Genomic DNA, 13,929 nt, shown 5'->3' on the forward strand with positions numbered 1-13,929 from the left:
ATCCCCAGAGCTCAGCAAACTCTTTTTGCACACATGTTTTGGGGGAAAAAAGTCATCTTTTGGAGCTGCCTCATCTCAGCAATGGGGAGCACCCTGAATGTCCCGTACAGGAAAGCTTCTGGTACTCACCCAGGAAACCTTTGTGCTCAGAGGTGAGGAAGCCTCCTGAGGGTGCTCTCCACCAGGGTGATCTCCAAACCTGCCTTCTCAGCAGCAGCATGGGGATGGGATATGTGTATGGATGTGTAGAGATGTGATGGATACAGGGGAGATGTGCACGGATATGATCCTCCTTGCTTTGCATCAGTCCTGGTCCCAAATCCTCTCACTGCTCACACAGCCCTCGTGGCCACCCTGCAGCACATGGAGGGCAGAGGCTCTCCTCTCCTCTATGATGGACGTAAGAAGGATTTAGGCACTGATCCCAAAGAAGTGAAAGCTGAGTCCCAGTTTGGATCCAGCTCCATGCAGAGCAGGGAGGGATTTCAGCCCTTGCCCAGTGCCTCCATCACCAGGGGCAGAAGCCATCAGCATCCATAGGAGAATGTCCCTTGTTTCCTGCAGAGCCCCAGCATCCTTCATCCTGCCCCATGGTGTGCAGTGAGGTGCTGGAGTTTGCAGTTTAAAAGATGTCACAATGCAGGTTTTAAGCTATCACCTGGAGATGCTGACAGTTTTGGAAGATATTTTTGACAGGGCTAGCAAGGAGCCAGGTAATAATGTTGTGTAGATCAGAAAAGACCAAGACACAGGGGAAAAAAGTAACCACTAAGGGCAATAAAAGAGTGTAGATAAATCAGATTATCTGTGGTCTTGTTGCACAAACCAGTCGTAGGAAGAAAGCAAGACCTAGAAATGGTTCCAAACCAAGCCTGCAAGCCTAAGGAAGAGGTTGGGGAAACCAAAGTCCCTGGTGTCAGTGAAGCTCTGGTGTCCTCTGTCACAAAACCAGCAGATGAACATCGTGCCAAAGATACTTCCAAACCAAAGTGTTGCCAATCTGCTGAAGAACCAAAGGAGAACACCCTGGTGTGCAGGGACCATCCCACGGTACCTGAGCAAGACAAGCAGGGCAGGAACACAGACCTGGGCCAAGTTCAACCACAGCTCCAGAGCATCAGGAAAGCTGGTGATGAGGAGGCAGATTCAAGACCAAACCAAGTCAGGTTGAGTCAGTCCCTTGTGCAGGATCAGGTGAAAAAATTGCGAGGAAGATAGATGAGAAACCCTAGGTGACCACCAAAAGATTGCATAGGTGTGCTGAGCTCCTACTAAACTGGAAACCAGAACTCCTCTAGTAAAGCTCAATCTGCCTGTTCTAAGCTTAAATAGAGATGGGGGAACAACAGGAAGAGGGTGGGGATGGAGCCCCAGCTGAGGCTGCTCAGGGGGATAAAGGCCTAGTAGTTCAGCCTGGGACAATTCCTCCCTGCCTCAAAATGCCAGTTTTTCATCCTTGAATTCAGTGGAAGTCCTGAGGCACCAGCTCAGCTGTTGGACATCCAGACACTACATGTGGGGAACCCCACTGGGGCTGGAAAACTGGGTTCACCCTCCACAGAGGGACATCAGCAGCTCCAGAGATGGAGTCACTTGTGCTTCATGTCCCATTTGAGGACCGTGTGCAAGATCTGGAATGTCTCCAAACCCATTTTCCTTGTGTCAGGATGTTCAGACCAAAACATTTGCATGGTCCACAAGTATGTCAGAAGCATCCTATGAGCTGCTCATCACTGCTGCTGTGCAGCTGTGCTCAGGCTTGGCTCACCCACACCATGTCTCTCAGATGCCCAAGCACCACAATGCCTTTCAGAGGTGATTTCACACCCTTTGCTTTTCCTTCTCTTTGTTTTCCTGTGGTAAATCATGAGCAGCCCTGGAGGCTTCCTCCCAGGAGAGCACATGCAACTGTATTTACAGCCCCAGCACCACAAGCTGGGCTCTTGGAGTCTGCAGGAGTTCACCTCTCTTCACATCAGGTGCTTAACAGAGCTGATGCCGGCACATAGACGTTCTCTGCTGCGTTGGGGATAAATCCTTGGCTCCCATCACTCGGTGGCAGAGGGAAGGCACAGGAGGTAACACCAACACAAAGCAGAGCCTCACCTGCATTGAGGCAGTGGGCTTGTGTCTGCATGTTCTAGTGTCTTCTTTGGTAAAGGTGTGTCAGAAAACAGCCTTACCAGTGTGTGTTTTCTTTATAAGAGGGAGTAAGGTTGGTGCAGGTTGTGTTTCTTTTGCATAGGCAGCTAAAGCAAGATGCACTGATTTATTCAAGAATTAAATGAGGATGACTCTTATTCTGTTATACAGAAATGCAACAGTTCAGGTTGTCAGCAGAACATAATCACTAACAAATGAGCCTTTGGAATCAGCCTGTTAGAACCTAAATACCTTTTTAAAGCAAGAAACTTAATGCCTGTTGTAACTCAGAAGGGAATAATTCATGAATTTACCAATGTCCATGTTATTTAATGTAAACGATCTCAAATAGTTTAGTAAATGTGATTTGGTGACTGGAATGATAAAAGCCAAGGGAAAATGTCTGGAGTTCATGCATGTGGAAGCTGGGCTTTCACTGCGACTGAGAATTTCTCTTGCTCCACGATTACATGCAATCCTATGCATTCAAAATGAAGGTGGATATAGATCTGAATCTTTGCTCAAACCTGAAAACACGTGTGCTTGAGTAACTCCAGAGTTTTAACTATTCCAGCACAGAAAAACAAAAATGCCCTTTTTTGCTTCAAGAAGCTCCCTGTTCTTTTCTAAACACCTTACCTGAAAAACACAAAATAGATATAATTTTGGTTAGAAAATACATTGGAAAATTCTATTTGCAGTTATTCTATGGCAGTTAAAATGGTCACTGATTGGAGTTAGATATGGTCCAAATCTGAATGTCCATTTTTGATCAGTTTGATGTTTCTTTTCCTTTTGCCTCAGCAGGGAACACCTGGTCATGGCAGGAAATCACACGCAGACTACATTTATCCTGTTGGGAATTACAGACAGCCCATGTCTGCAGACTCCTCTTTTTGTCTTGTTTCTAGTGATTTACATTGTCACTCTGGTGGGGAACGTTGGCATTGTCACATTGGTGCTGGTGTCTCCCAGCCTCCACACCCCCATGTACTTCTTCCTCACCCATTTTGCCTTCACTGACATCTGCTGTTCCACAGTCATCTCCCCCAGGATGCTGGCAGACCTGTTATCAGAGGACAGAACCATTTCTTTCTCTGGCTGCATGATGCAGTTCCTCACTTTTATTTTCTTTGGCAGTGCCGAGTGTCACCTCCTGGCCATGATGGCCTACGACCGGCACGTTGCCATCTGCCAGCCCCTGCTTTATGTGACCATCATCTCCAGACGTGTCTGCTGGCAGCTGGTAGCATCATCCTACCTATTCGCCTTCCTCACTGCTACCATCTGCACATGGTGCCTGTTTGGAGGTTCCTTCTGTGGACCCAAACACATTGACCACTTCCTCTGTGACATCGTACCTGTGCTTAAACTCCTCTGCCCTAATAACTACAGCAGTGAGATGGTCATCTTTGCCTTTCTCACTATCAATGTGGTGGGCACGAGCGTGCTCATTTTGCTCTCCTACATCTCTATCATCCGCACTGTGCTGAGGACGTGCTCAGCAGAGAGCAGGGCCAGAGCCTTTCGTACCTGCACCTCCCATTTGGCGGCTGTTTCCATGTACTTTGGGACAGCATTCTTCATGTACCTACAACCTCCATCAAGCCACAGGAGCCTGGATAAGGTGGCCTCCATCTTCTATGCTTTGCTCACCCCCATGCTCAACCCATTCATTTATAGCCTGAGGAACAGGGAGGTGAAGGCAGCTCTGGTCAACTGTGGGAGGAGATTGCTCAGCAGATGGTAACATAAAAGAGTTGTATCATCTAGGACACACAGTTCATCTAAAGTGAGAAAGCCTTTGGAGCATGAAAAAAATGGGATTTTCCACTAATACTCATCATTTTATATAGGTTCATCCACAACTCCTGCACATGAGTCAATGACAGTATTGAATGAGAAATACACACCCCAAATCACATCTTCCTTGGAAGGAAACCAAGAGGAGAGGAACCTCAAACTTCATTTCACTTTGCAGTCACCAGCCTGGGGGAAGAGTTTACCCTCAATTATCCCAGGCCTCTTTTCCTCACAGGAAACACCAATCAGCTTTATCCCATTACAACTTTTGTCACTGATAAATATCTATTTTTCTTGCCAGATTCTTGACCTTGTCCCTCAGCTCCAATAAAATTCCTCACTCTTACCTGTGAGCTCTTTATTAAAGCTGCTGGGGTGGCAGGGAAGAGGAAGTGTAGTTTTACATCTGCTTGTTGAAAAAGAGTCACAGAAAAGGTTTTAAAAGATTTATTGCATTTGTTTGTGCCTTTCAAAGAGAAGAAGCTGGTGGGAATGAAGATCTCAAGCTGCACCTTTGAATATCAAGGGGAATCCCTCCCCAGGCTTCAGCTTCAGACTAGATTTCACTTCAATTAAGGAAAAGTAGAAAATATAACTCCTAATGCAGATTGATGAACTGTGCTGAGACTACCCAGTGTTAAGGACAAACTGGGCATATCAAGCGGTCCTCCTATTCATTTGAAGTGGTGTTTTACACTCTTTTAAAGTGTCCTTTACTTAAATGGTGAGATAAATGGAATTCCAGCTGGAGATAAGCACCCACATCCCATGTCCATGCCCAGCTCACACTAAAGCACACCAGGAAACACCAAGTGGTGGCTTGCACTTATAAATACAGCATGAGGCAAGTTTCCATTAGTGAAAGACAATCCTGAACCCAGAATCAATGGTAACTGAGAGCTGTCTGGGTCAGAAAGAAGCAAAAAAACACTGGTGTGGGAAAATGTTTTTCCTTTACCTCTTGTGAGGGAGAATTAACTTCTATTTGGGAAGCACGTGGGTCATGAACAATGTCTTTTGTGTGCTCTGGAAAACAGCAGAGAGAGGTGTGTGGAAAAGTGGCTTCTGTCTGTGGTCAGTGAGGGAGCCAGAATCGATGTACTTACTTGCTGATGAGCTTGGCAGGACAGAGACTTTGATATCAGAGAGCTTCTTGAAAACCTTCACCACACCTTGGTTCTTTGCTTCTTTCTTGCATATTGTAGCTGAGACATGTAGAATATATACAAATAGAATCATAGAGCCACAGAAAACCCAAGTTTCACCTCAAGAGATCATCTGCTCCAAGCTTTAATGGGAAAGGGAGCCTGGATGAGAAGTGTCACATGGAGGGCTCATCCCTGCTTGATGAATTACCCCACTCTGGTGTTCTTAGCCCCTCTTTGGTTTAAGAAAGATTCCAAAGCAGAGACAGCTGCAATACATAAAGGTTTACCTAGACTTGGTGCTACATTGCTAAGGGAGGTCTGGATTGCTATAGTCTTGCGTGTGGTGGATCCAACTCGGGGAACTCCCAAGAGGAACCTCAGTCGAACGTACAGGGGAAGAACAGCTGTCAATTCCAGCAACAAGAAACAGGCTTGGGGTTCTGAAAATACGTTTGATGACAAAAGCATCATTGCATGATTCTGCTTCAATCTTTGCAGAGAAGGGATCTACAAAATTCAGAATGCCCTGGCTGTAGACACAAAATTCCCATATCAGGTAAATAACAGAGGTCCTGCCATAGAAGCCCAATATTATACTTGGTAAAACAGAATTAACTAATGACCAGAATAAAATACCAGGAAATAAAGTTCCCCTTACTACTCTATTTCTGTCACTGAGAAGAGTAACTCCTTTTTTACCCACGCAGGGATGTGGTATAGATGGAGAGGGAATACCACGGCAGTGAGCACTGGCTGGGCTGTTGCATGCAGAAGGTGATGGGTTCTACTCTGCAGGAGCCTGAGGACTGCCACAGGGCTTTGTTTCCTTAATATCTTTCAACAGAGACAAAGGAGAACATCGCAGTGTGTAGGGACCAACCCACAGTACCCGAGCAAGAGAAGCAGGGCAGGAACAGAGACTGGGGACAAGTTCCAACAAGCTAAACAGATCCACAATGAAGCCTAGGTCACCATCAAAGGATTCCTTAGATGTGCCGTACACCTACTAAACTGGAAACCAGAACTGCTCTAATAAAGCACAAGCTCCCTGGCCTGAACTTAAATAGAGATGGGGGACAAATGGGCAGAGGGTGGGATGAAGCCACAGCTGAGGCTGGTCAGGGGGATAAAGGCCTATTAGTTCACCCTGGGACAATTCATCCCTGCCTAAAAATGCCCATTTCTCACCCTTGAATACAGTGGAAGCCCAGAGGCACCAGCTCAGCTGTTGGACATCCAGGCACTGCATGTGGATAACACAAGTGGGGATGGAAAACTGGGCTCTCAAGTGTGCACAGAGGGACTGCAGCAAATCCAGAGATGGAGTCACTTGTGCTTCATGTCCCATTTGGGGACCCTTTCAAGATCTGAAACCTCTCTAAAATCCATTCTCATTCTCTTGCCAAGGTCAGACTAAATTCTTTGCATAGTCCACAAGTATGTCAGAAGCATCCTATGAGCTGCTCATCACTGCTGCAATGCAGCTGTGCTCAGGCATGGCTCATCCACACCATGTCTCTCAGATGCCCAAGCACCACAATGCCTTTCAGAGGTGATTTCACACCCTTTGCTTGACAACAAGCAAAATCCACCAGAAGCATCAATCTCTTCATGTCCAGGTGCACTAATAAAGCCCATTAACAACGGCAGTAACTATGTGGCTTTAAGGAGATGCCTTCCCCCTTCTCCCACATTGAGGGGAGGGAGTGGGTGACAAGTGAATGTCTACATGATTCATCCCTGATTATTCTCATGACTTTATCAACTGGCTTTCCTAATGCTACTTAAACAGGATTTCAACAATGCAAAGAGAGTTCCTGCAACCATTCCTACTCTCACAGTTGCCCCTTGTTAACATCTTCCTGTAAAACCCACCCCAAATGTTGATTTTGCCTTTGCTGACTTCACTAAGACAGTAACTGTCCCCACACCAAGTTTTTATCATTTCACTGGGTTTTTCTTTCATTTTGCTATGAGCAGTGATGAGAAGAGCAAGGAAACAGCAAGCACCTGAACTCAAATCAACAGGAGAACTGCAGTAGTACCTAAACAAAATTCTTTTCACTGATATCTGTCCAGTAGGTCCAAGTGTTGTGACACGTATTACCCACCATACTGTGGTCTTGGTGTATGGATTCGTGAAACACTTCCTTGTCCACTTACTTCAAGAAATTCTAGTTTATGGAGTTATTAGTTTATTTCATAGAATCCCCGAGTGGTTTGGGTCAGAAAGAACCTTAAAACTCATCTGGCTCCAACTTCTGCCACAGGCAGGGACCCCTTCCACTGGAGCAGCTTGCTCCAAGCCCCTGTGTCCAACCTGGCCTTGAGCACTGCCAGGGATGGGGCAGCCACAGCTTCTCTGGGCACCCTGTGCCAGCGCCTCAGCACCCTCCCAGGGAAGAGCTTCTGCCTCAGAGCTCAGCTCAGTCTCCCCTCGGGCAGGTTCAAGCCATTCCCCTTGGCCTGTCCCTACAGGCCCTTGTCCAAAGCTCCCCTTCTGCTTTCTCCCACTCCCCTATTAAAGTAAAGAAAGGCCACAGTAAAGTCTCCCTGGAGCCCCTCACCCTCTTGCTGCCCATTACAGTCCTTTATCACACTCCTCATCTAATCCTCCCCTTCCTCTTCTTCCCACTTTCAGGCATCTCTGCCTCAGGCTCTCCTTTTTCTCTTTTGTTTCCAGCACAATGGGCTGAAGAAGGTCAATGTCATCATCAAGGAGAGCACAAGGACTGGGCCTGCCTCAGACTCCAGAGGTTAAGAACAAAATCTAAGAGGTTCCCCAGAAAGCCTCTCCAGGCAGATGAAGGACAGGAGGGTGACCATGAGGAACCAGCATGGATGTACCAAGGCCAAGTCACGCCTGACCAACGTGAGTGCCTTGGGTGATGTGAGCATTGAGGTTTGCATGGACAAGAAGTAGAGGACAGCATTTACCTCACCATTAGCAAGGTCACCACGATCTTCTGTTGGCTACTTTGCAACCAAACTTGTGAGCTATGGTTTGAGTAAAAGGAACTGAAGATGGGTGGAAAGCTGGTTCATTGTACCTGGTGCCTGACATTGCTGATGGATACTGGAACCAGTACTGGATCAGTTCCCACTGGCAAGGCACCCCCACAGCTCCCTGCCACAATAATGTCAACCATGGCCGTTGTGAAGCTGTAACTGCCTCAGAAATGCTCCAAAAGTGGATGTCAAAGGTGGGCTTGTTCTGTGCTTTGCTCTAAGGGAACCCAAAGCCCTGTTGCTTGCTCAAGCTGAGGTCATCTCCTCTGGGTACACTTCTCCTCCTCCAAACCAAGCAGCACAGAGAAGAGATAATGACCTGCTTTGGGCTTTGTCACCTCCTGGGGCCAAAGAGATTCACAGTCCCACATCCCCACATCACTTGAAATAGGAAGGGGGTTTGCTGATGCTGGTTCATTCCCAGGCTCCCTGCACAGCTCCAGGCACATTCATCTTCACATCCATCTCCGAGAGCATGAGGAGGGCAGCAGAGACAGAGCTGAGATGTAAGTGAGGGGCAGCATCTTCCAGCCCATCATTCTCCTGTGCTTCTCTCTTGCCAACAAGCAGCAGGTCATTCCTGCCCTACTGCAGGCACCTGGGCTTCTGATGATGCTCTGGGCTTCCCAGGGAGCTGCTTGTGCTGTGTGCTCCCCATGCTGCTGCTGAGAAGGCAGGTTTGGAGATCACCCTGGTGGAGAGCACCCTCAGGAAGTTTCCTCTCCTCACTGAGCAAAAAAGGTTTCCTGGGTGAGTACCAGAAGCTTTCCTGTACAGGACATTCAGGGTGCTCCCCATTGCTGAGATGAGGCAGGTCCAAAGATTGTATATATTCCCCCAAAAGAGATGATCAAAAAGGTTTGAACACTGGGGGTTGCATATATCTATTGAAGACCCCATGAACAGGCTAAAGACCCAGGAAAAGCATTTAGAGGTGAAAGAGTGTGTCAGGAGAAAGAGGAAATCACTATAAAAGCCTGTGTACGATTGCACATGGTGCTGGGAGAGACTGTAAAGCTATTCCGGCTCCAAACCCGTGCCACGAGCAGGGTCACCTCCCACTAGAGCAGGCTGCTCCAAGCCCCATCCAACCTGCACTTTCCATCGGTCAGGAATTTGTTCCAGTTAAGAAGAAGCCCCAGCAGAGAGGGAAGGAGCAGGTGGTTGGGAAATGCCCACAAGAGGATGAGGGATCAGCTCTGCACTGTGAAAGCACCACGTTTCTCTATGTTCCAGGTTGAGGCGGATGGTCTCCAAGCCCCAGGTTCAGCACTAACAAAGGCGATGAAGTGCAGCACTAAGGAAAAGCTACTCGGGTGTGCGACCTCCCCGCTGCTTTCCACAGAGGTCATTGCTCAGCATCTCAAGGTCAGCCAGAGGAGCAGGCACCACGTTGTGCCATGGTGTTTAACTGCTTGAGCACCCCTTTGTTCTACCTGTGCTGGCACAGGACTTTCACCAACCCGTTCCTCATTGAGCTGTGCCTGAACTCTCCCTTTCCATCCTGCAGGACTGTCTCTGAGCAGCTCCCACCACACAGAGGCTTTTCCACCTGGGACATCCCTGCCTCTTGGAGAAGAAACCTCCAGCCAGGAGCTCACCCACAAAGCACCATCCAGCCCATGGCACAAAGCAATTGCACCCAAGTGACCGAGTTCAGCCTGGCGGGATTCACAAAGGACCCGGTGACTCAGGTCTACTTGTTCCTGCTCTTCCTGCTCACCTACCTTGTCACCATTGTGGGCAACCTGGGCATCATCATCTTAATCAGGGCCAGCCCCCGCCTCCACTCCCCCATGTATTATTTCCTGGGCAACCTGGCCTTTGTAGACCTCTGGCTTTCCACCATCATCAGCCCCAAGTTGTTGGTTGACTTGATGTCAGAGAAGAAGAGCATTGCTTATGCTGGCTGCATGGCTCAGGTCTTCCTCTTTGACTTCTTTGGGATGACTGAATACTTCCTGTTGGCTTCAATGGCCTATGACCGTTACGTGGCCATTTGCCATCCCCTGCTGTACCCCCTTGTCATGTCCCCAAAGTGCTGTTTCCAGCTGGTGACTGGCTCGTACCTCATGGGGCTGACCAATGGTGTGGGACAGACCATCAGCATGTCCACCCTGTCCTTCTGCAGCTCCAGCACCATTGACCTCTTCTTCTGTGACATTTCCCCTCTCATCTCGCTCTCCACCTCTGACACCACCCTCAGCCACATCATCCTGACCACTGCAGCATCTCTCTTTGGTGTGTCCAGCAGCCTGGTTGTCCTGCTCTCCTACGTGGCCATCATCGCCACCATCCTGAGCATCAATTCAGCCGAGGGCAAGCGCAAATCCTTCTCCACCTGCACCTCCCACCTCACCACCGTCAGCATCTTCTATGGGGCATCCTTCTTCACATATTTAAGCCCCATCTCAGACAGCTCAAGAGAAGAAGATAAATGGGCTGTGGTGCTCTACACCATGGTGCCTTTCATGCTGAACCCCTTGATCTACAGCCTGAGGAATAAGGAGGTGAAGCTGGCATTGAGAAGACTCTTGAAAATAAAATGATCTTGAATGCTCTAAATATAGGGCCACATAGAATGGAGGTGTGGGGGAGATGCTCAGCTGTTTGTGAAGTACCTTAGATGGACAACATTTTGTGTGTCTTCTGCAGCAGTACTTACATGATTTACTGTGAGATTTGATAGCACCACCTGAATATATTAAAAAAAAACATTGCAAAAGCTTTTACAATTGCCCTGACTCTAAGTATTGGCTGTGTCATTTGTTGCTCTCCTTTTCCTGGGAAAATCAGAATAAAGAGAGAGTGAATTCTACTGTTCCACTAAATCAAACTCAATTTCTAGGCATGTTGTGAAGTCACTGAGGGCCATAAAAAAAAGACGCCACCTCCTTTAGCAAGATAAATGGAGATGACAGCAAATACCTGGCACATTGTGCAGGAAGTATTTTTTTAGGTGTTGATTCCCAAATCTCATTAAATGATTTCCAGCACCATTCCCCTCATTTCATTTCTGACAGCGAAGATTTTAACTTAAATATGGCACCTGTGTGGCCCCTATTATGACTGAAGGCGTTTTGAAAGAGTTTTAAGACGTGGTAGTGATGAATCCCAGCCAAGGGCAGATGCTATCAAGGAACCCCTGTCCCCTGATCCACACCTTTGCTTTCCAACTCCCTGCTTACAGCAATAAAAGCCATGGTCTCCACGGCAGCCAGACCACAACAGAGCACAGGAGCTGTGGGGTTGTTCAGCAGCCTTCAGACCTGATGCATGGCAGTCCATGGCAGCCGGGGGTGATGGCATTGCCTGCCCCGATTTCTCTCTTGCTGCTTTCCTGCACAGAGACCTGCTGGGTGATGGGCACACATTGCATACATAAACCACCCCAAAATATTCCAATTGTTTGCCTCAGCCCATAGAGCTGTGGCCAAGACCATGGGGAAACCTGGAGCCATGGCTGAGCCTTAGGGCTATCATACACATATGCAATAACCTGGGTTGGAGGGAGAAACTCCAAGGCTGGATTGGATCAAGCCGGGATCAAAGTGGTTTGGTGATTCCTTAACAACACACATCTAACAGGCACCCAGGGTCAATCAGCTGAATCCTGCTTTGCTCCCAAAGCTTCCTGATAATTCCCTGGTTATTATTTAACCCAGAGGACTGCTATTGTCCTGTTGAGCCTTGGGGACCAACAGGGGCAGAGGTTTCACACCCTCCCTGGCCCCTGTTTCAGTGTTTGACTGCTCTTACAGTGGGGTTTTCCCCCTTCCCTTTGTTTCTAACTGGAATTTCTCATGCTGCAAATTCATAATAGGAAATCTGAGATTTATCCTCATCTGCAAGATAAAGCACATGGAGAACTTGCTGATGGCATCAAGTCACAAAGAATGTGACACCATTAATTATTGCATGAATCCTTTGTCTGTCCCTGAAATCCTAGAAGCATGGATTGTTTGGGATTGGAAGGGAACTTAAAGCTCCTCCAGCTCCAACCCCTGCCACAGGCAGGGACACCTTCCACTAGAGCAGCTTGCTCCAAGCCCCTGTGTCCAACCTGGCCTTGAACACTACCAGGGTTGGAGCATTTACCAGCGGTTTGGTCAACCAGAAGTCATGAAGTAACATGTGCCTGTTCCTGAGCTGTCCCAGTTATTTCTTCACAATGATGCCAGCACCACATAGACATAATTCCATAGTCCTAGACCATTATCCCAATGAAACATTCACATGAGCATGGGTACAGTGGGTCAGATTGGATGAACCATGTCAGGAAGCATAAAGGCATCTGGGACTGACTTCAGTTGCCTGAACACTGATTATTAACATGATGGAGATGCCCCCGAGTCTGCCTCTGAGCTTTCAGATGTAGCTCCAGAAAGACCCAACTGTTCTGAAGGTTGCATGATGTACATGTCAAGTGCATGGCAATGTCTTGGGCCCTTCAGGACAGAGGAAATGGCACAACATTTCTATATGACAAAAAACAAACCGGACCTGGGGCATTTCACTGCATCTGTCTCCTTCCCTGCAACTTAACTGGTATTTTCCACCAACACTTAGAGGGAAACATGCAAAAAAGAGTGGTTTCTTACTTCTTAAATTATCTTCTTTTTTTTCCTTTATGAAGTTTTAGTCCAACTGAAAACTCAAACAACTCTTTCAAGACTGTTGGGAGGAGGGATTAGGAGATCTGAAGTAGTTTCATCTTCTTCAAATTTAGATAAATAAAAGTTGAGTCATTAAATCAGAGTTTTGTGTCTCCACCTGTGCTCAGTGAAGGTGTGTTTCTGTATCTCTAGTATTTGTTCAGATAAAGAGAGCAGTTTCAAGAGTTCAAGTTTGAAGACACAAACACACAAAGAGCTCTCTCCCCTCACTGTGTTTCCATCCCCATCAGAGGCTGGGGTCAGGCTGCATGAACTGGGCTCCTTTTAGACTCATTGAATCAACCAGGTTGGAAAAGCCCTTCAAGCTCATCCAGTCCAACCACTTCCCAGCCCTGTCAAGGCCATCCCTAACCCATGGCACTGAGGGACACATCTACACAGTGTGTGAACACTTGCAGGGCCGGTGCCTGCAGCCCTGCCCTGGGCAGCCTGTTCCAATGCCTGAGCACCCTCTGGGGCAGGAATTGTTCCTCAGCTCCATCTAAACCTGCCCTGGTGCAGCTTGAGGCCGTTTCCTCTTGTCCTGTCTTTTGGATTAAAACAAACTGAAAATAGGTTTGAGGGGGGCAGCTGATCCAGTTTGACCTCCAGGAGGCCTTCACATCCTGACTGGAATTAGTTTAATCCAGACAAAGCTATTCTGAGATGCACATACCATGGAGAGAGGGTGCATGGTGCAAGTGCTTCTGATGTTCAGACCTGCTCTGGACCACATCCACCCTCACCAGCTGTCCTAGGATGTGATAAAACATTCTCTTAATCCATTCCCTTCTGGAAGGGACCTGACTGTCTCATAACTAAGCAATGAATTTTAGATGTTGAGTCAGGTGACCCCATTGCCATGCTTATTCTCCAATCCCAAATTCATAATGGTAGGAAAATCATATTTATGAAAGCCAGACAAACATGGAGGATGGATGTAGTGGACTCCAACTTGCCTCACAGCTTAAGAGGCACAAGCAAATCCATCCCAAGGCAAATAATGACAAGAAGTTTAAAGTATGAGGTGTCCTTGAGCAGGTCCAAAGGTGAGGAGAAATGCAATGAGCTTCCCCAGCTCCCTTTATTAGGGGTCAAAAGCAGGAAGGGACAAAGCACCCCATTAGCAAGAACCACATGATCTGCACATGTCATGAAGACAGGGATGTGTC

General features: G+C 47.6%; 2 protein-coding genes across 2 annotated transcripts; both read left to right on the forward strand.

Moving 5' to 3' along the window:
• Nucleotides 1-2,962: 2,962 nt before the first annotated feature.
• LOC134170746 (olfactory receptor 8U3-like) lies at nucleotides 2,963-4,481 on the forward strand. Its single transcript, XM_062632451.1, has one exon. It carries the CDS (start codon nucleotides 2,963-2,965, stop codon nucleotides 3,890-3,892), a length of 930 nt encoding a protein of 309 aa, XP_062488435.1. The 3' UTR covers nucleotides 3,893-4,481.
• A 5,243-nt stretch (nucleotides 4,482-9,724) lies between these two features.
• On the forward strand, nucleotides 9,725-10,737 carry LOC134170752 (olfactory receptor 5G9-like). Its single transcript, XM_062632466.1, has one exon. The coding sequence runs from the start codon at nucleotides 9,725-9,727 to the stop codon at nucleotides 10,649-10,651; it is 927 nt and encodes a 308-aa protein (XP_062488450.1). The 3' UTR covers nucleotides 10,652-10,737.
• The last annotated feature ends 3,192 nt before the right edge of the window (nucleotides 10,738-13,929 follow it).

The sequence above is a fragment of the Pezoporus occidentalis genome, unplaced genomic scaffold (assembly GCF_034315485.1).
Source record: "Pezoporus occidentalis ecotype Australia unplaced genomic scaffold, CSIRO_AGI_Poc_V1 ctg1103, whole genome shotgun sequence".
NCBI lineage: Eukaryota > Metazoa > Chordata > Aves > Psittaciformes > Psittacidae > Pezoporus > Pezoporus occidentalis.

What these genes read in the sequence shown, in the direction of transcription:
- LOC134170752 (XM_062632466.1), top strand. Translation starts at nt 9,725, where the DNA reads ATGGCACAAAGCAATTGCACCCAAGTGACCGAGTTCAGCCTGGCGGGA.
- LOC134170746 (XM_062632451.1), top strand. Translation starts at nt 2,963, where the DNA reads ATGGCAGGAAATCACACGCAGACTACATTTATCCTGTTGGGAATTACA.